General features: G+C 41.5%; 1 protein-coding gene across 6 annotated transcripts in view; it reads right to left on the bottom strand.

Moving 5' to 3' along the window:
• The window catches only part of LOC120515619 (carboxypeptidase Q-like), a 522111-nt gene that overhangs the window by 53162 nt on the left and 446496 nt on the right, over positions 1–22453 (bottom strand). For all 6 annotated transcript variants that reach the window (XM_039736745.1, XM_039736750.1, XM_039736744.1 and 3 more), the window contains one exon: positions 13015–13126. In XM_039736745.1, coding sequence (XP_039592679.1) covers positions 13015–13126 — 112 coding nt within the window. The remainder of the gene's footprint in view (positions 1–13014; positions 13127–22453) is intronic.

Genomic DNA, 22453 nt, shown 5'->3' with positions numbered 1-22453 from the left:
GGTTTATAAAGCCTTAAATAATCTCGCCCCATCTTATATATCGGAATGTCTGACACCTTATATTCCAAATCGTAACCTCAGATCCTCAAATGAGTGTCTCCTTAGAATTCCAAGAACAAAACTTAAAAGAAGTGGTGAGGCGGGCGACCTTCTGCTGCTATGCACCTAAAATCTGGAATAGCCTGCCAATAGGAATTCGCCAGGCTGATACAGTAGAGCACTTTAAAACACTGCTGAAAACACATTACTTTAACATGGCCTTTTTATAACTTCATTTTAATCGTAATTTAACTTCAATCTCCTCAAAATAACTATTCATGGTGGCTCTAAAATCGGTACTGACCCCTACTCTCTTTTCTGTTTCTTTTTCCGGTTTCTTTGTGGTGGTGGCCTGCGCCACCACCACCTACTCAAAGCTTCATGATGCTCAAACAATGATGGACGGATTAAAAGGCAGAAGTCTACGTGACCATCATCATCATCAAGCCTTTCCGTGAGAATCCTAAATCCAAAGAGGACTGTTTCATTTATATTAGGTAGAATGCCCAGAGAAGACTGGGCGGTCTCATGGTCTGGAATCCCTACAGATTTTATTTTTTTCTCCAGCCGTCTGGAGTTTTTTTTGTTTTTTCTGTCCCCCAGGCCATTGAACCTTACTCTTATTCGATGTTAATGTTGATTTATTTTGTTTTATAATTGTGTCTTTCAATTTTCTATTCTTTATTATGTAAAGCACTTTGAGCTACTGTTTGTATGAAAATGTGCTATAGAAATAAATGTTGTTGTTGTTGTTCATCGTGTACCTGCTACTATAAGAGATGCCCCTTCTGTCTCAGCTTTCAAATCCCTACTTCAGTTTAGCACACCCTGACTAGAGCTGCTGATTAACTGTACAGACTGCATCTCTGTTGATAGTCATTAGCACTAAAATATAAGTAATACCTGTTCTGTTTCTGTTCTCAGTACTCAAATGTGGCACTTGGTGCCAGTGCCCACCTGCCAAGTTGTTTTGCCTGCTTAAGGTAAAGTCATCCCTGATGGAGGATTGCAGGAATCGTTAGGTATATGGGTCCTTTCATCGGATTGGCTGGCCCAGCGCTGACTCAGCTGTGGAATGGCCAAGAGGGGGAGGCAACTTGATGGCTGAGGTCTCCAGGACTCTGTACAAATCCGAATCCTATTAAGTGATAACGTCTACTGTTGAATTCTGCTCTGTACTTGTAATATTTCTATTGCACTATTATACTGTATCGAGGATTACTTCTGCTCTGTTCTGTGCATTGTATTTCATTGACCCCCTTTTTTTTTGACACCCACTGCAAAGAGGGGTCTCTCTTTGAACTGCCTTTCCCAAAGTTTCTTCCATTTTTTTGCCCTACTAGGGTTTTTTTTGGGAGCCTTTTCTCGTCTTCTTAGAGAGTTAAGGCTGGGGGGCTCTCCAAGGGCAGGGCCTGTTGAAGCCCATTGCGGCACACCCTGTGGGATTTCGGGTTATACAAAAATAAATTGTATTGTGCGGTGGGCACAGCAATGTGCTGTACCAGTGCATGCTCCCCGACCTGACCTGACCTGTTAATACTATATTATATTTTGTTTTGTAAATAAATATGACTATTCGCTAGTCTACAGTATATCATTTTTAACGTAGCTGTTCAGTTATCCGTCTTTTCTCTTATCCGTCACGGACTCAGTCCTGACCCCTGATGGATAATCGAGGTTTTACAGTATCTTGGCTGTACTGCCAGGCTGCTCTCCTGCGTCTGTATGTCGTTGTGTCTCCTTTAACAGTAGACATAAAAGGCGCAGAATTGTTTAAACACACAGTAAGACAAAGAAATGATTAACACAAAAGGAAACCTGTTCTTTAGGATGATCACTGAGCTACGGTACGCTCAGACATCTTTACGCTCCCAATACAGAGCAGGTCAGCAGGGATCCTCAGACTGACAAACGGAACTGAAAGTAATATGCAGCTTTCATCTTTGGTTAGGAAAAATATGACAGGAAGACGCTTCAAATGAGACACAAGGCTGCCCGGAGCGGAGCTTCAATATAACAGTCCAAAAAACATTTAAATGTAGCAGGCATCTGGAGCAGACGTTCTCCTCTGAGTGCAATAACAGATAACCCCCTTCTCCAGTTTTCAAAGATTTAAGATTCTTTCTGAAATATTTTCAGGAAAAAAAAAAAATCCCTTCATTTAAAGGGAAAAAGGACATAAGCACACCCAAACCACACATTAGAGGTTTTCATTTCATGTCTAAAGCTGATCTACAGACTCTGAAGAGGTTGTCTTACTAGAATATAAACAGCAGAGCCAAAAAAAAAAAAAAAAAACGCCCAAAGCAGATTTATTTTTTTCTTCCAGCTTCGGAGCAGGGCAGCCACAGGATTGTGTATCTCCTCTGCTTGTTCAGGCCACCAGATGGTGAATGATGTCATGCTTTAAGCTAAACAAGTAATTGGCTGAGGAGCCGGAGAGCTGGGCCCCTGCCTAACCCCAAAGGGTGCCGATCTGAACGGTAAAGCTGCTCGAATCTACACACATCACAGACGCAATGGAGATTTCTCTAAAGCTATTTGGAAAGTGCAGCGGCTAAATTTAGCCAAAAATGACAGAAAACAGGCAAATGACATGAAAAGTCTGGTAACTGTGTGCAGCCTGTGTGAGAGGTGAAAGCCAGCTCACAAATATTTATAAATTGAATACGTCTAAAGAAGGGGCACATGAATACTCGAGCCTTGTATACCAAACAGGGTGTCACTAAGTGCTCCTTTATAGAGAGAGAACAGACCCCAAACACTTCACACTGTAGTGTTATAAGATCTGTCTACCTGTCTGTCTACCTGTCTACTGTAAGAACAAGAAGACACAGTAAGGACTATTGGGGCACTCGTGGACAAGCCCCGTATAAGTGAATTTCAAAAACACATATAATGGCCTTAAAGAGACGTCCCTTCACACAGGAGTCTCGTTCTGACCGATCAGGAGATGGCCGAGCTGCCGGCTATGTGGACGTCCTATATTGACTCCCAGAAGTCCACATCACCTGCAGCTCTGCCATCTTCTGATCAGTCAGAACGAGACTCCTGTGTGAAAAGAGGCAGGAAATAACGTCAGTGGCGGAAAAGCCGTCAGTCTTCTGGTCTGCAGCAGGAGGAAAAGAGAAGGCGTTAGCACACTGCGTCAACCCCTGGAATGGCAGAGAGTCACCATCACCAGAGCCCTTAAACTGTGACTCTGTCTATCTATCTATCTATTATATAGTGCCTTTCCTACCTACCTATCTATTGTTATAAAGTGCCTTTCCTATCTATCCATCATATAGTGCCTTTCCTACCTATCAATCTATCTATCTATCTATCATATAGTGCCTTTCCTACCTACCTATCTATTTTTATATAGTGCCTTTCCTATCTATCTATCTATCTATCTATCTATCTATTTATTGTTATAAAGTCCTTTCCTACCTACCTATGTATTGTTACATAGTGCCTTCCCTATCTATCTATTATATAGTGCCTTTTCTACCTAACTATCTATTGTTATATAATGCCTTTCCTACACTGAAAAAAGTAAAGGTAATGATTCACACCAATATAATTCTTTTTAGCTTATTGATCCCACAATTTTTAAGTTGAGGCAAATCATTGAGAGTGATTGGGTGCAATTCACTTGTTTTATTCTGAAGTTAATCACTTTTTTAAGTTGTTCTTTTTTGGCAGTTGGAAAGCCATCACGCTGGAAAGTCCGACCGAAAGAAAATGCAAACGGTCCTGCAAACACAGCACACGAACAACCTAAAATATCAAGTAAACTGAAATAGGATTTTTACGTTTATTCCCTCCACCATAACTTACTTTGGTATAAACAAATTTTTTACTTTGATTGAGATCTGAAACCAAATATTGAAAGCTACAACACTAAATGACTAATCTTAAGTTGCTTGAAAGAGAAAATGTACGTTGAATGAACAACATCAATGTTATACTTTTTTCAGTGTACCTACCTGCCTGTCTGTCTGTCTGTCTTGTTCTAGCTGACATATTATATTATATTAGCCGTGTAAGCCCGTGCTGTAAAAAGCCCAGGGGGTTCTAGAAACTATTGAAATCAACAGAAAAAAAAATTGAAATGTAGAGATGTCAGGTAATTGAAAGGAACTCCTCTGGGCGTCTCTCTAGGAGGATTCATTTTGCCAACATGCTCGTATAGATTGTGTATTAGCGGCGGGAGGAAAATTAAAAGGGATATCGTTCTGTGGTTTGCCGATTTTGGCAGCTAAGCGACCTTATCTTTCTTCTGAGGTTTCGTTTTGCTGACGTGCTGGCCTTGCTTGTGTTATTAGCGGCTAAGCGACTTTGTCTTTCTTCTGAGGTTTATTTTACTAATGCACTCGCCCCACTGGTGTCATTAGCAGCTAAGCGAGTTTTCTGTTTCCTCGGAGGCCTTACCCCGACCCCACCTCTCACTTCTGGGCCGGACAGACAGACACGCACACTTCCACACGTAGACGTTTATATATAAGATGATATACCTTTTAAAGACAGAGCCCTGGTGGTTCACAGGACTTGCTCAGGGACGCACACAGAGTCCATGGTGACCCGGGAGCTGATGGCCTTGTTCTTTTCTGTCCAGTGCCTTGAGCCAACACCACATAAGACTTGTAATCGTTGGTTATTCAGATTTGCCGACTGCAGTTGTTCATCTCGTCGTCAGACTGTTGTCAGTTTAAATGGCTTAAAATCACTGGGCAGGTCAAATTTACCGACAGTCCACACATATACAAATAACGTATTCACAATTATTATATACAATACATGGAGCACTGCTGGCTCAAAAAGGAGGCTGTAAAGCAACTCGGCCCTGGGTACCCCCTGTGGCTGCAGGTTTTTGTTCCAACCAGATTGCTAATCAGTGACAACACCTGATAACAATGAGCTCATTTAATTAGCTGGGATTTTTTTCTTTTATTCGACATTCGGGAAAGCATAGCAGCATGATTTTTACATTTATAAATATTTCTGCTTTTGCTTTAGATTTAAATGCTTAACTCTCTTTTGTTGATTTCATTATACTTTGTCCGTTCTCTGTGCAGTTTTTCCCCTTCACTGTATCTTAATAATGACAACTTAAAACGAGCAGAGCAGACACCCAGGCAAACAACACTGAATAATCAAAGGCTGCAGCTACTTTAGAGTCAGACCCATTAATTAGTAAATAATGGATTAATTAAACACTTAGAACACCTTGAAAAGTAGAACGAAAATCAAGATTAAAATACAGTTTAAAAAGAAAAAAAATACATTATTCCTATATAACTGCTTGGTACATTTTAATATTTTTTTTTTTAGCAAGCTTAATTTTCTAATTAATATTCCCTAAACACAGAACTTGGGAAATAGCATGTCGCTTAATTAGCCCAGGAGTTCAATTAAAAACAGAAGCTGGTTGGAACAAAAACCTGCAGCCACAGGGGGTCCCCAGGACCGAGTTTGAGAACCCCTGCTGTAAAGTAATTCAGCAAAATTCTACCGCTAAGGCCTAACTTGGAAAACAAAACGATCACCGAGATGATTCAAAAGGTGGGAGTACCCGCCGAGGGATACGGGGAGGTACGCACTACGGATGTTTCCAGAGAAAATGGCCTTTAGTTCAATGTGGTCTTCAGACTGACACCCGCAAGACAGACGCGCACAGTGAATTCCAGAGCCTTAAATGAATTCATTCATTAATAAAAAGTATTTAGTCTTTTCTGGCCACTTTGTTAGTCATGGTTAGGCTCATCGTCTCGCTTCACAAACTGAGCACCCCGTGCCGAGTTCACTTTTCTGCTCAGCCATATCCTCTGCACACGACGGTCACTTGGAGTTTACAAGGCCAGGCAGTCATATTTTGCTTTCCTACTCTGTGCAAGCAACAGAACTTATTTATCTTTGATACATACAAGAATTCAACTTCAATAAACAGCCGGCACCTGGAAAACAAATGCTAGACCCCTTTGTTATGACAAGGGGGGTGGTCTTCATTCTGAGGTAGTGATGAATAAATAAAATTCCCAAAACATCTGGCTAAATGAAAACATTCATTCGTTCACTCTTTGAACCCACTTATTCCAATACAGGGTTGCGGTGGAGGAGTCTGTCCTATTAGCAGGGGACCCCCTCTGCAAGCCCATCACAGGACATACTCGCCCAAAGTAGGCTGGTGGACCTAACATACAGGTGTTGACCTCTGTGACTAAATCAAGAGGGGACGCGGAGAACATGCAAACTCCACAGAGAGTCACCAGGCTAGTATTCAAAGCCAGAGCTAATCACTGCGCCACCGTGTCACCTTCCAAAATAATAAAACTATCTGATATTGAGAGCGGGCGGCACAGTGGCGCAGTGGTAGCGCTGCTGCCTCGCAGTTAGGAGACCCGGGTTCGCTTCCCAGGTCCTCCCTGCGTGGAGTTTGCATGTTCTCCCCGTGTCTGCGTGGGTTTCCTCCGGGCGCTCCGGTTTCCTCCCACAGTCCAAAGACATGCAGGTTAGGTGGATTGGCGATTCTAAATTGGCCCTAGTGTGTGCTTGGTGTGTGGGTGTGTTTGTGTGTGTCCTGCGGTGGGTTGGCACCCTGCCCAGGATTGGTTCCTGCCTTGTGCCCTGTGTTGGCTGGGATTGGCTCCAGCAGACCCCCATGACCCTGTATTCGGATTCAGCGGGTTAGACAATGGATGGATGGATGGATATTGAGAGCAGGGAGTACTTAACTGTTATGTGGACCAGATGCATAACGTACATAATTACCTGAGCAATACAAAGCATCCATACTGTAAATATAAAATGCTAAGGTCTGTCTGACTGGCACACGATTCCCAAAGAACTACAGGGGCTAGACCCTCGATCTTGGGCTTAATCGAAAGCTTATGATGGTGACGAAAAAAAAAAATGAAGGTAGTGGTAAATAAACTCAGCCAAATGACCTGCGCCCATGGGTTCCTTATGGCAACGTGATTGACAAACAAAGTGACATGGTGGAACACCTTAATAGAAAAAAAGAAGAAGAGCAGCGCCACCTACTGAGCATCCAGTGTAGAGTACAGAGTGCAAAAACAACAAATCGGAGAAATGCATGTGAGTGGGGGTCTGCATGTAACCACTGGGACTATAGCGCTAAACCAATGAGCGTCAAGTGTGGAACAGACATTGCAAGAATGACAAACATGGAGAAATGCTGAGGCTTGAACCTGACCAGCGACATATGCTGAGTATTAAGCAAGTCACAAAGGCTGATATTTGTAATGAAGAACACTAAAACATGAAGAAGAAGAAGACAAGCAGCGTAATCCGCTCAGCACCAAGTGCAGGATGCAGAATGCAAGAATGACAAAGCTGGAGAAATGCATATGATTCGGGGTCTGCATGAAACTACTGGGGTTAGACTGAGGAGTGTCAAATGCAGGATACAGAATGCAAGAATGACAAAAACAGGAAAATGTTGGGACAAGAACCTGACCTGCGACATCTGCTGAGTGTTAAGCAAATTTCAGAGGCCGATAACATAATGAAGAACACAATAACTTGAAGAAGAAGGAGAAAAGAAGAACAGCAACAGCATCATCTGCTGAGCATCAAGTGTGGGATACAGAATGCAAGAATGACAAAAAAAGGAGAAATGCATGTGAGTGGGGGTCTGCATGTAACTACTGGGGCTAGACTGATGAGCATCAAATTCAGGATAGAGAATGGAAGAATGACAAAAACACAAAAATGCTGCAGCAAGAACCTGACCATTGACATATGCTGAGTAGTAAGCAAGTCGCAGAGGCCGATAATGTAATGAAGAACACTACAACATGAAGAAGAAGAAGAAGAGCAGTGTAATCTGCTGAATGCCAAGTGCAGGTTACAGAATGCAAGAACAGCAAAGACAGAGAAATATACAGTATGTGAATGGGGGTCTGCATGTAACTACTGGGTTAGACTGATGAGCATCATGATAGAAAATGTAAGAACGACAAAGACAGAGAAATACAGGGGCTAGAACCTGACCAGCGACATCTGTTGAATGTCAAGCCGATGACGTGATGAGAAACACCATAACATGATATAAAAAAATGAAAGCGAACTGAAACAAAAGCACAAAAATAAGCACAACACAGGGAAATAAAGAAGAGACAGTGCTTTTTAGATCTTAAAGTCGGATGCCCTCGCATCATTTTGGACGACCTTTAAACCCATCACCAATTCAGACGTCATCAGCGCAGCATCTCTGGCTGAACGCTGGGATGTTCTCATGGATACACGAGACGCAAATAACACAAAAAATTGTGTCGCCCGTCGGGATTCATGATAGCAGTAAACAAAAAGTAACTAATATAATACAAGGACCAGCCCAAAACAAAATGAACTGTCAAATACAAGCCAGTTCTAGCATCCGAGATTTTGGATTCTGTGTGAAACCTTTTCTGTAGACAGCACAATAATCACTGTTTTGGGGTCACAGCCTTATTGTCTTAATTTGATTGACATTTTGGGTTTCGATGGACTTTCTCTCTCAGAGCTCTGGGTGTTGATCCGTCCTCACATCTCCCAGTCCTTTTTAGTAACTGTTCTGGCACAACAGTTTGGATCTTTTCGTTTGGTCGGTTTGTGCTTTTTTATTTTTCGTCCTGACGATCATTTTTCACCGTTTTTCTTTTGGTTTTGCTAACCCCTGCCCATGTTTTGACTACAATTTTGCCAGCTCCTCTTTGTTCCTTCCTGTCTCCTGGTCTTTTCGCTTGCTTTGCAGACCACTCAACGCCTGCTCCTTGCCAGCTAATTCATAACACTTACAAGTTGGCCAGCTTAGCGAACTCTAAACTTTCACCACCATTAATAAGAGAAAGTCAACCAAACCCAAAGTCTGCAGCTTTATTTTGTGATGCTGGCTCGTTATCATGGACGGAATGAGGTTTCAATTTCCTTCGAGGTGGGTGACTTCTCTCAAGCATTCCTTTGTTTCTCAAAAGACTGATAGGCTGCTTACCCGCCGAGTAGTTTTCTGCATCTTTATTGCATTCCCTGTCTTTTCTCTTCATCATGCTTGGGTGGTACAAATCACAGGGCACTAGCCATCTGAAACAGAATCCATTTTATTGCCGGAGTACGGCTAAGACAACACATGGAAACTATTTAAAAGTCTGTTAGCCGCACTGTGCCACTCGCAATGACTCTATCTGTCCAGAATCGATTTCTCTAAGAGATTTCTGAATTTTGAAGAAAGAAACATTTCTACATTCGCTCTTTTAGATGCAACCTGTGGCTCGGAAATCAATAAACCGTTACAGTAAATACCCACTGCCATAATTAAACTTTGCTGCTAGTTTTCTCCACTTTCTCATGCTTGCTTTAAAAACTTGTGCACATTTTATTTCTAGTGATCTGCTTTTTATACAAAGAGAGAAAATGGGTTTGATAGCAAGCAAGAGGACTGCATGTGGGCGGTGGTGGCAGAGGAGAGAATGAAGAGCAGTGCCAGGAATACGAAAGTTGTGATGCAGTGTGTCAGGGGTTAAAAAAATAAATAAATAAATAAATAAAAAATTAAACAGTGTGGCTCAGGCTTTGTCGGTGTCAGTGGAAGGCAGAGCGGCCGTGGGGGGCTAAATGGGGAAACTGGCTGATTGCTCATTCATGCGTGGGTACGCGCCACTTCGACTCTCTACTGGGTGCCTTCTCTGTGAACTCTACCTGCTCTGCCAGGGTTCAGGTGATCAAGGGCTCCATGGAGGCTTTAACTTCACCTCTCAGTCACAAACTAACTGAACGTGGACATATGCACAAGGGTGCAAGAACGTGCATTGATGACCTGTCCTAAAGTGGGGACTAGTGGGGAAAAATGGACGACTAGTAAACAACCGCGTGATGTTTAAAAAGACTGAATTAGAGTATGCTGCTCTAATTCTGAGTGTGGCATTATTAATACAGCATCATTAATACAGTGACATTCATTTATTTTCTGGACCCACGAAAGTTGTGGGCAAACTGGAGTCATCGTTGAGCACAAGGCATGAACCGAACCAACTAGTCTTTGTATTCACTCCTCCTTTTAGATAGATAGATAGATAGATAGATAGATAGATAGATAGATAGATAGATAGATAGATAGATAGAGTCACACATGTGCGATTAGGAAGCAACCAGAAGGACCAAAGAACAGACAAATCCCAATATGTGAATTCGCCACCAAAAAACGATCACGGACAAGGAAGACCTTCTGCATTTCAGCCGTCCCCACGTGATGACTTCAACCCAGTCGCCCTCTGATGACATCATCTCCGTCACATCCCGTCAACGTCATCTCACCTCTACACCAATTTCATCTGCTATAAAAACCAGCTGCCTTTCCAGTATGATCGCCGAATGCATATGCTTATATTCTTACAATCTGTACAGAAAAAGCGAATGTTCTGGTTCACCTACAGTATATGGGAACAGTTCCCCAAACCCCTAATTTGTCTCTTTGGTCTCTTTATCACAATAGATAGATAGATAGATAGATAGATAGATAGATAGATAGATAGATAGATAGATAGATAGATAGATAGATAGATAGATAGATAACAAGCAAAAGGAACAACTTAGACCTTTGGAAATCCACAAGCACCTCCTTGGTCTTCGTTGTGTTCAGTACCAGGCAGTTCTTACTGCTCCAGTAACTGAAAGCTCCAATAAGACCAATGTGCAAAAATGGCAAATTTATCCATTTAAAATGAAATCTACAACACAATAAAGTGTGCAAAAAGTGAAGGGGTAGGAACACTTTCTGAATCCACTGTACAGAAGAAATACACATACAACTACACATAAAGCTAATGTCACCACTTAGGGCTCCATATGGGCTTCAACTGGCACTGGCATGAGGAACCAGAGACAATCCCAACAGCATCAATGAGAAGACAGGGCCAGTACTTGATGGGACACCAGTTCGTTACAGGCAAAAACTCACTCACTCTAGGACAGTTTAGAGTTGCCTAATACCCTACCATGCATGCCTTTATGACGTGGAGCTACGTACACACCCATGGGGAGAACACGCAAACTCCACTCCAGAAATCAAACCTGGGCTCGTGGATCTGTGAGGCAGCAGTGATGAGCACCATATTACACCACAGCTCTACCCTGGAAGAGGCACAATTTAACAAATCTATTTGAATGAATGTATTGTGAATCACAGAAACAGTGGAGCCTGCTGTTCACAAATATGCTGCTTAACGGGACATTTTTAGAAAGAAGCAGTTTGACTTCATCTGGAGAAGCTAAAAACAGAACAATGATATCAGCAACACGTCAAATCAGTGCAATTGCAATTTAGAAGGCCAAAAAATTATACTTAATCAAGGGCTTAATTTACAGGTGTAAACTATTAATTTGAACAGGAGCTGCCACCGTGAAATGTGCCAACCACTGCCTTCGCCATCCTATAAAATAAGGCCACTCAAGTGATTATGTTTCTTTACTGTTGACTACGGAGCCATTCTATTAAATATATATATATATATATATATATATATATATATATATATATATATATATATATATATATATATATATATATATATATATATATATATATATATATACAGTGGTGTGAAATACTATTTGCCCCTTCCTGATTTCTTATTCTTTTGCATGTTTGTCACACAAAATGTTTCTGATCATCAAACACATTTAACCATTAGTCAAATATAACACAAGTAAACACAAAATGCAGTTTTTAAATGATGGTTTTTATTATTTAGGGAGAAAAAAAAATCCAAAAGAATGCAAAAGAATACGAAATCAGGAAGGGGCAAATCATTTTTCACACCACTGTATATATATATATATATATATATATATATATATATATATATAGTGTGACAGATGGCCAGGGTCCATGCCTGGCCGGGACTCCCCTTCACCACATCTGCCAGGGGGACAAAGGTGGGAAGCCCAGTATCTCCCCCTGGACGCTAGATGGTAGCATCCCTGGGGTGCAGCAGTGCCTCGGACTCCCCCAGGGCTTGGAGTTCTGTGCTGCTTTGTGGGGTTCCGCAGGCGCCGCCAGGGGGTGCTGCAACAGGAGCGGCTGGATCCTTTTTGGGCACTGGTTTCGCCTTACCCGGAAGTGCAGGCGGATGTCAGCAATCAAAGGCCTGGAGCACTTCCGGGTGCCTGATAAAATGGGGCCAGCAACAACCACTCAGAGGCCAGAGTTGGGAGGAGGAGGATGAAGGTTGGGAGGAGAGAAGTATAGGCGGCGAAGGGAAAGAAAAGGAAAATTGTTTTGTTATTGGAGAACTGTGTTGTGTGTGGGACAGTTGAAAGAAATAAACATGTGTGTTCTGGACATTCTGGGTCTGTGTGTCTGTCTGTAGCTGGGCTATCTTCTACAATAGATACAGTATATTTATATATATATATATATATATATATATATATATATATATATATATATATATATATATATATATACGAGGGATATCCAGAAAAAAAGGTTACAAGTGCCCTGGAGGGTGCAGGGAAATTTTTTTTTTCGAAGGTTGGCATACCTGCGTGTAGGGGGGTCCTAACGGTCAAAATAAGCCGGGGACCGTGTCAGTCAGTTGTGAAATGTTATCACAGCAAGCGAGTTCGTCAACCTCTGCTGAGGCCGTTTGCTCCACATACCGCCGATGCGACTGAGAGAGGAGTGAGCCCGTCTCCCAACTCCCGAGGTCTCACCACCCCCTTCCCTCGGCTCACTGCCTCTCTCTCGGATTTACGCAAATAAATCGGTACTGCAAGTGAACTATGATACACAGCGCAATGAGAGAAGCCGCAAAATCAACTGGAATGGATCTTAACACATTAAGTGGTTCTCTCGTGAAAAGCGGACAGACAGACAGACAGATGTTGGATTTTAGATACACGCATATATATATAGACATACATATACTTGTGTTTAGATACATATATATATGCTGTATATATTAAATTAATATGCACTTATACTGTACTCACCAAGGTCTTTAATGAGAGAAAGGGCTTCAAAAGAGATGAAAGCACCACCACCATCATCCATGGCTCCTTGGCCAACATCCCAACTGTCCAAATGGCCACTCACTAACACCACCTTTAAGAAAAGATAAAACATATTTCATCACTAATTGAGATGGAAAACTACTACATCAGTGGAAAAAATCAGGAGTGGTCTCCCCTAGACTTTCTGATATACTCAGATATGGGGATGGATATTTGAGGAGTAAACCGCAAGACAATGATTATATTTTTATAGTATGAACATTAAAAGAACCATCAACAACAAATCAAGTTAAATTAATAATATATTGAACAATTATTATAAAAGTAGAGTTGAATAAATCGGACTCTGCAGCTGCATGAATAAAAGGTAAAGCACCATTTTTGGTTAGCGGAAATAACTCAAAATTTGATAGAAATCTGTATTTTGTACTTAATACTTGTATGCAGTATTTGGTTGACCTAAGTGAAAGCGTACTCAAGTTATCGTGTTTGCACACACACACACACACACACACAGACACACGCACAGACATAATTCCGAAAATAGTACTTTCAGAGGTCTAAAACACTGAAATTTATCAAAGTCTCGAGGTTTAATTTTTGGACAATTACAATACTTTCTCTATATTTCGTATACAAGAAAGTAAAAATATATTTTAACCTTCATCGTAAGGTTTAGTGTCAATCCATTCATTCATCTTACCTGCTTAATGCTGCTGAGACATGTGGGAGACAAAGCCTGACACAGTATTGGGTCCAAGGAAGGATCCGGCCAAGAAAGGTGCCAGTCCCGTTCACGCACTCACCCTGTCACTCATATGGGCCAAATTTAGATTTGTCAATTAATGTAATAAGCTGGTCCATGGGATGTGGGAAGAAAAATAAATAAACTTTTACTTTTTATATCATCTAAAGTAGGTTAGAAAATGGATGGATGGATGCCACATTACAAATTTAACATCTTAGGAACAACTCATGCAGTCTGCATTGAGACAGCTCATAGAGATGCATCGAGAAAAAAAGGTTTGCATATGGTGGTCAGATGCCATGTCAAGAAATAATAATAATAATACATTTGATTTTTTTAGTGCCTTCCAATGCTCTGAAGGTGCATGAGAGAGAAAGGAGGCATGTGAGGATTGTCTAGCTTATGTATGAGGGAGGGAAGACTGTTGGGGTAACAGACGATATCCCAGTCAGAGTAGGTCTGCACCAGGGATATTCTTGAAGTTGATCTTCTTGATCTGATTATAGATGTATTGAGCCATGGGATTAAAGTCCAACACCCCTGGCGCAGGCTCCATTTTTGTGTAGCACCAGTAAGGATGATAGAATGATAGAAGGTTGAAGATAAAAACAAAGAAGAAAGAATATGTGTGGTTTAATGATGATCAGAATTCATAAGTTAGCCTTCAGGGAAAGCTGTTGAAAAGAGTGGAGAAGTTTAAATACCTAGGATCAGTGGAGGCCCAAGATGGAAAAATAGAAGTAGAGATAACCCACAGAGTGCAGTGTGGATGGAACAATTGGAAGAAGGTATCAGGAGTTTTGTGTAATCAAAGAATTAAGGGGAAGGTCAAAGGTGAGGTGTTTGGCATGGAACTGAGACATGAGCAGTAAAGGGTGAGCAGGAGAAATTAGATGTGGCAGAAACGAGAAGGTTGAGGTTGATGTGTGGAGTTACAAGAAGGACAGAATAAGAAATGAGACAATGAGAGGTACAACAACAGTGTGAGAGATATATAAGAAAGTACAAGAAAGGAGGCTGAAGCAGTGTGGACATGTGATGAAAAGAGACAATGAAGGTGTGGGTAAAAGATGGGAATGGAAGTCCAGGGGAAGAGAAAGCGAGGGAGGCCAGAGTGGAGGTAAATGGACAAAGTAAAAGAAGATGGAGGGAAAAGGGGCTTGACTGGCAAGGAGGTGCAGGACTGAGCTGTTTAGAGAAGGTTGATCAAGCACATCAACCCCACATAGTAGAGAGAAAAGATGAAGAGGAAGAACAAGACTAAATAATATTTGCAACTGAGCACAGCTGAATATCCGGCAGTTGTCCACCATGCCACAATCCTGTTTGCTAAACAATTTCCCCTTAAAATCTCATTTGATTTAACACGTGTGGAATGTGCTCAACTGTGAAATATGAAATAAACAAGATTTTCAAGTGAAGGTGACTTTGTTATATCTCTAAATAGCCGTCTCGTAGTGGTGAAACAGGACAGTGAGGAGGGCCCTGACCGGCTCTCCACTCCTGATGTCACGCTCCCTGCACCCCTCAGCCAGCAGCCTTTGTCTCTGACAAGGTCAAATGTATCGTTCCTGCAAGCAAACTATGATTCTTAGCGTGATGAGAGAAGTTGCAAAATCAACCGGAATGTTCAAGCAAATTCTAGAAAAAAGCCCAAACTTTTAAGTAGTTTTCTCATTTGCTAGCTAAGCGGATTGTGAGCAGGGGGGCTGAATGCAACACTAGAAGACACGGATGCTCCTCAAAAAAACGCTGATCGACTACTTTCACTTTGCTCCCTTACTTGCTGGGCTTACTTGCGGTTGCTCTGTCGCGTGATATGCTTCTCGCATGACACTACGCATACTTAAAAGCCTGAACAGCACCTGTCCTTTTTGGCTGATTGCTTTGTTTCTTTCTACTCCCCGCAGACATCCTCTGCTCCTATTGGGGTCCCGCTCCTGTTATGCTCCTCTATGATATTTGTCTATTCTTTAATCGAGAACTAACTGCATACTGAGCTCGTTTTACTTCTGAAAGAGACATGTTTGTTTGAAGTGTTTGACTGAAGTTCCCGTCTCTACAATCTCCTGTGTTTCTGTGTAATTCTGCGACCCAAGCTTGACAGAATGTAAGATACGCCCCAAGACTGGCGCGTGAGTGAGGTGGGCACCCGCCCCCATCCCCTCAGCCCGCTGCGTCTCTCTTGGATTCACGCAAATAAATGATACTTAGTGCGATGAGAGAGGTAGCAAAATTAACCGGAATGTTCAAGCAAATTCTAGAAATAAACACAATCTAAATCAATGAAGTAGTTCTCTCGTGAAAAGTGGACAGACAGACATTAGATTTTATATATATTCAGTATATATATATATATATATATATATATATATATATATATATATATATAGAGAGAGAGAGAGAGAGAGAGAGAGAGAGAGATGAAAGATCTTACAGCTTTGCTTTGTGTAAGTAAAGAAAATCGAACAAAGCACATTTCAGTTCTGAAAATGAGGCTCGCCGACTACGTGTCTGAACCTTTTATACGCAGACTTTCAAACTTCTTCACAGATCCAGCTATTCTAGGTCTGTGCAGGTTTTTCCATAGGAAATATCACAAGGTAAAGATACAAATAAATAAATAAATAATATTTTGATGGAACAGTGTCATAGTGTACACAGTATGCACAGTATGTACAGTACGGGTTTAAGAAATACCATAAAGAGTTAGACACCCCGGATCAGACATACACTGTGGGGCCACATATAGACGACAAGGCTGACAGGGTAAAGCACACTACATTCGTTTTGATATCCATGGTGCCACTGTTATATTGCCAAGCTGCTACTTGTCCCTATTGGCGGTGACACCAGGGATAGTGAGAGTCTTGGAATTCAAGGATGAAAGAATTTGTTCTTTTTGTAGACCCCCAGAACGTACTTATTATGTTGTAGAATTCTAGTAGAGTTTACCAGTTGGCGTAAGCCAAGCAAATGATGACCCCACCTGCTTGATATCCAGAGATTTCTTTTTCTCTTCAGGAATGCCGATGACCGGATGTTTTTTTTGTTTTCCTCTCTCCACTGTATATATATATCTATATATCTATATCTAAATTATAAATGATCAGAGACTCATATTATCATCATTTTATGTTAATCATATTGATGTATGCTGTGGTTTACTGCATAAACCTGATTTGTGGATTCATATATGTAAATATTCCGGACAGGTGAATAATTTCAGGTAGAGTCCAACGAGTACTGGGGTGCCAACAGGATCGCCCCTTTTAATTCTCTAAAATATACAAATCCAAATTCAGTGCTCGAGGTCACAACAATGGAAAGAAAAGAATTGGCTTTCTAGGCTAGGAAGTAAAAAAAAGGCTTTGACTCTTGAGAGCAGGTCTGTCCCAGGGAGTTCTGTCCTTCCACTAAGTAGAGATCCAAATGAGACATTGACATCAGTAGGCATTGGGCCTTTAATGCTCTGCTGCTGGAAGGGGCGGGGTTAATTTCCCCTCAAGGGGCGGGGTTAAGTTCCCTCAAGGGGTGTCTTCTCACTGCAGCAGAGGAGAAGAAAAAGGCAAGGCTGTTAGCAACAGCGCCCCCTCCCGCCCCAATGGGGTATTGCACATGTGTGATGAGCAGGGATGGTGTTCCTCTGACACACATGGGTGACAATATATAATTATTAACAAATTGTGCTATTGCACAATAGCTAGAAATGTATGCCCTGAGCCCACACGGCTATACTACAGAAGCCGAGAGAGGACGTGCAATATCGTTATTTCTTAAAATTGTTTCCTCGAAATAACGGACTAATTTTATCGAGATCTCAATAAAAAAAAAAGATCTTATATTCTTGAAATTAAGAAATAATTGCATCTAACGTTTAATGTTTAGCTTATTGAAGGCACGTCCTGTTTGAAATGGCAGAAGAGCAGAACTGTATTGATCAGCGCGTCACATTTTTGTTCAATCAAGGGCTGACGCAGGCTGAAATATGTTTATGCCTTAGTTTAAAAAATAACAACGTTAGTGTCCGTAATTTAAGAAGATGGTTAGCAAGGCTTCAACTGTATAGGTGTCACAATCTAAGCAAGCCTGATGTCAAGAGCAAAAGTTAAATTTCGTCTTCTCGAGATTGCAATAAAATTATTCCGTTATCTCAAGAAAACAAATTTTCGTTTTCTCAACTTCTCGATAAAATTATTCCATTATATTCCATGCAATATTGTTATTCTTTTAAATTGTCTCCTTGAGATAACAGACTAATTTTATTGAGATCTTGAGAAAACGAAATTTGTTTTCTCGAGGTTGCAATAAAATTATTCCGTTATCTCAAGAAAACTAATTTTCGTTTTCTCAACATCTCGATAAAATTATTCCATTATATTCCGTACAATATCATTATTCTTTTAAATTGACTTCTCAAGATAAGAGACTAATTTTATCGAGATCTTGTGAAAACGTTTTTTCGAGATCTCGATAAAATTAGTCTGTTATCTCAAGGAGACTATTTAAAAAAATAATGATATTGCACGTCCTCTCTCGGCTTCCGTACTACTGTATAAAAATATAAACTGAATTGAACTAAATACAGTTTATGGTGAGACAGAACTGCCTGAGACTTTAGAGTCATGGATAGTCCTGCTGATATTCCGCTTTATTTCAATGATGAAATCTCAAAATGGACTGGTACCTTCTTAGAAGCAGTCACAGGAATGATGCTGCTACTCCAACATTCAACTGAAAGACTTTCACTTTATATAGAGTGTAAGTGCCAAGATGGATGGACTGGTATCCTGACCAGCAGGAAGGAGGGCTCCTTACATGGATGGGAAGCCCTAGGTGGATGGGCAGGCATCCCGGCTGGATTTGTGTGCAGTACCTCTCCTGTCCAGGACAGGGAGGACTGTCTCTGGAGGCTATTTACCCCACCACCACCACCACACTAGGTAGCAGCTTTCCTTGGGCAGAGCTCTCATTCATACTCCCTCAGGGCACCCTGGGAAATGTAGTCTTGGCAAGTAGTTCTGTCAGAGTGTGTGGGTTTCCACAGAGGGGGTCTCTAAGAAAGGCGAACTCTTGGAATGAGGTTCTGCCTAACCCAGAAGAGCTTCCGGGCTGTAGTCATTTGACACTGGACGTACATAGAAGAAGCCTTATCCAGGTGACTTGAGTCGGGAGGAAGTGGACAAAGCTTGCCTGGAGGAGAGATGGAGGATTTATTGTGGAGCGAAGTGTGTGTTTTGGAGGAACGTGAACTGTATAAGGTATTTTTGTTAAACAGACATCACTTTATTGAAGCTCTTGTGCATGGGGTCTGAGGAACCCTAGTGATCACAACGGTTAACTGTGAAACTGTAAAAGATGACAAAATATAAAGTAGCAGGAGTTGAAAGGTTATGTGCCCACCTCGGCACCAGTGTGTCTCGTATATCATGTCATTATGCTTTTTACTCTTTGCAGTGATACCCCATCTTTTTGCTCTCTCAGATTACTTGCTTGCGGATTTGCATTATGGATTTTCCCACTCCAGCCCCAGTTTTGTGACATTTCTTCAATGCCCTGTCTCTTTAAATCCTATTAAATGTGTAAAGCATAGTCCACTGGCGATTTTGGTACCCGCTTGCAGGAGATGACAGATCTTATATTCTCTTAAATATTTCACTGGCCGCCTGGTCTGGCTAAGTGCTACTTAATCATGGCTGCCGGCACTGGACGTGCTGTTTTTCTATCACAGACAGCTGACTAAGGAAGAAATAATCAGTCATCAAAGGTCATTTTGGGCCGGCAAATTTTACATTCATTTTGTCACTATTTAATTTGATCCTGCCGTTGCACCGCAATATAGTCGATGCCCTGTGGACACATAATTGTTGCAACCTTTTCAGATTCTCACATTCTTGGCCGGAGTGTATTGAAGTGTTTTTCGAAGTGCAGTGGCCAAGTTAGGCAGTGAGGAGAATTTCAATTATATCATATAACAATCAGATTGGGGAGAATAAACTGCAAACTAACAGTTACATTACACTTAAAATTACTATTTATCCTAATTAAAAGAAACCTGACATGTACTGTCATGTGCGTGCGCAGGGTGGACACCTTAAGGGCTCAGGTAATGGTAAATACCCTCCAAAGCAGAGGTTGGCACTGTTGCTTAATGCCTTTTCTCCTCCTCCTCTAGAACGATTGACAGCCGTCCCACCTCTGACATCACAGCCCACACTCTTGGACCCGCCCCTTCCTTCCTGCGCCATACAAAACAGATAGATAGTGTGAAGGAAACCGGGACGTCAGTGAACCCCAAACTCCTAAACGCGAGCACATCAAGAGTCCCAGGTTCAAATAATGGAAGGTTTTAGTAAATTCACCTACACAGAGTCGCAAAAGCACAAATACACAGGTTTCTCTCTCCTCAAAACACCTCTCTTCTTCTTACCACTTCACTGCCCCCCTCCAGTTGAGTGTAGCCCTACATTCTCCCAGCTCCGACTTGCCTGGGTAAGGGAGTGCGGCCCCTTTTATTAAAGACCCGGGAATACTGCCAGCGCCAAGGCCACACTGCCTGATGGAAGCACTTCCGGGTCATGTGAAAGTCCATTACAGCAGGGAGGTGGTCTCCCTTCAGCGCCTTTGTGTGGCACCCAGTGACCCCAGCAGGGCTGCTCCGCCAGACTACATCTCCTGGCATGCCCTGCTGGCTTCCTATTGGGCACTGATATCCATCTAGCATGCTGGGGGGAATAAAAAGCCCCCAGTGACGTATTCTTTTTTCAGTGGGCCTTTCTGGTCTTTCCTTCTGGGTCTGATCCCCTTCTACTCCACGGCCAAGATGCCTATCTACCTGTTAGAAGCCTCCCGTCTGGGTAGGGAACCATCCCCTGTTATGGCCGAGATGCCCGTCCAGCCCATGTGGCATCTACGATAGATAGATAGATAGATAGATAGATAGATAGATAGATAGATAGATAGATAGATAGATAGATAGATAGATAGATAGATAGATAGATAGATAGATAGATAGATAGATAGATAGATAGATAGATAGATAATGAAAGGCACTCCTTACCCCTCTTTACATGCCACTGGGCACTCAGAATTGCTGCGGAGTGAGTGCCTACAAACAAGTGTACCCTGAATGGCACACTAAATCACTAAAGCAGGGAGACAATTCTCCAGTATGTAAAGAGAAAACGATGATGCCAACATTAAACCAGCTCTTCTCTCTGACCCCATGGGAGAAGTAGGAGAAGACTTTACTTTGGCGTGGCCGGTGGACAGGGTAGAGAAGGACGGGGTGGAGTCAGACATGAGCGCAGGACAAATCTGAGATGGAGCAGTGAAACTGAAGCTCAGCCAATCACAGAGACTCAGGGTCAGCCATTGCTGTCATTGCAATGCTGACTTTTTTCCTCCTTTGTTTTTATTTATTTCTATATTTCTTGTGTTCCTTTGCATATCGACAGATAACTGCTTGTGTACTACGTGGGTTGAGAACAGCAGCTCCTTATCTCTCTATTATAAAAGGAAATATTAAGATGAGACTTTTTGAAAGAGATAAGTCCCGCAAGTTGAGACTTTGGCCAAGAGATTTTTATTAATTTCCTGCCCTCCTCTCCACCATATTCAACCTCGCACACGGCCCTCTCAACTTTCATTCATGTGAATGCTTTTGTCAGACACAGTTCCTGCTCTCTTAGCTCTTATAAATTTTTACGTTTTTTTCACATTAAGTCCCCAAATAAAAGAAGACGCATTATGTCCAAATCTATTGAAGATTTTCATCCCAAAGGGTTATCAACAGAAGAAACGAGTACACGGGCAATCGTAGCACCGAGAAACGGTGAAGTCAAACAAATTAAAATGAAAATTGTCGATCGGTTACACGTCAAATTGGTTAAATGCGAATAAATAGACTGCTGAAACAGTTGGTGGTGATGGTGCGGAAGATGAAAACATCAACTTACAATATCCCGAAGAATATCTACAATCGTTAACACCGTCCGGTATCCCACCACACGAATTACTGTAGAAAGAAGGATGTATCAAAGAAAGGTAATGTAGCAGATCTTCAGGTGCTAACATTAGATCACCAATCTTGATATGCCATTCGTATTAAAACGTTAACAGTTTCCCGTCAGAATAGCTTTTGCTATGACAATTAACAAATCACAGAGCCAAACATTCAAAAAAATCGGTTTAATTAATAGAGAGAAAGATACGAAATTCACTCACGGGCAGTTATACATTGCGTTGTCACAATGAAAGTCCAAACACGGAATCAAAATTCAAAGCAATGTTGATGAAAAGTTAATTCAAAAAAATGTTTTTACTGAAGTTTTACAATAAAAGTGTAAGTTTAAAAAGTATTTGCATGTTAATTTCAAATCCAAACAAAACAAAATCATATAACGCAATGAATAACTCTAACACAACATGAGACATAATTTACTTTCAAATTATTCAGTTTTACTATTTTTTACTATGGTTAATTACTTGCTGTAATGTAAAATTGGCACTGGGACTATACCACTATCCTTCAAGATGGCACACAATGCCGTAATGACCTGAATATGACACAGTGTGTCTGAGAAGTCAGCTCCATAAGAAAACATTAAGGCATTCAAAACTCAAATTCCAAGAGGAAGTCGTGTTATCAAACTGGTTAACTGTCAAGAT

The sequence above is a fragment of the Polypterus senegalus genome, chromosome 15, assembly GCF_016835505.1.
Source record: "Polypterus senegalus isolate Bchr_013 chromosome 15, ASM1683550v1, whole genome shotgun sequence".
In the NCBI taxonomy this organism is placed as follows: domain Eukaryota; kingdom Metazoa; phylum Chordata; class Cladistia; order Polypteriformes; family Polypteridae; genus Polypterus; species Polypterus senegalus.
Note: the sequence above shows the minus strand (reverse complement) of the source record. Positions and strands in the feature narration are given on the sequence as shown.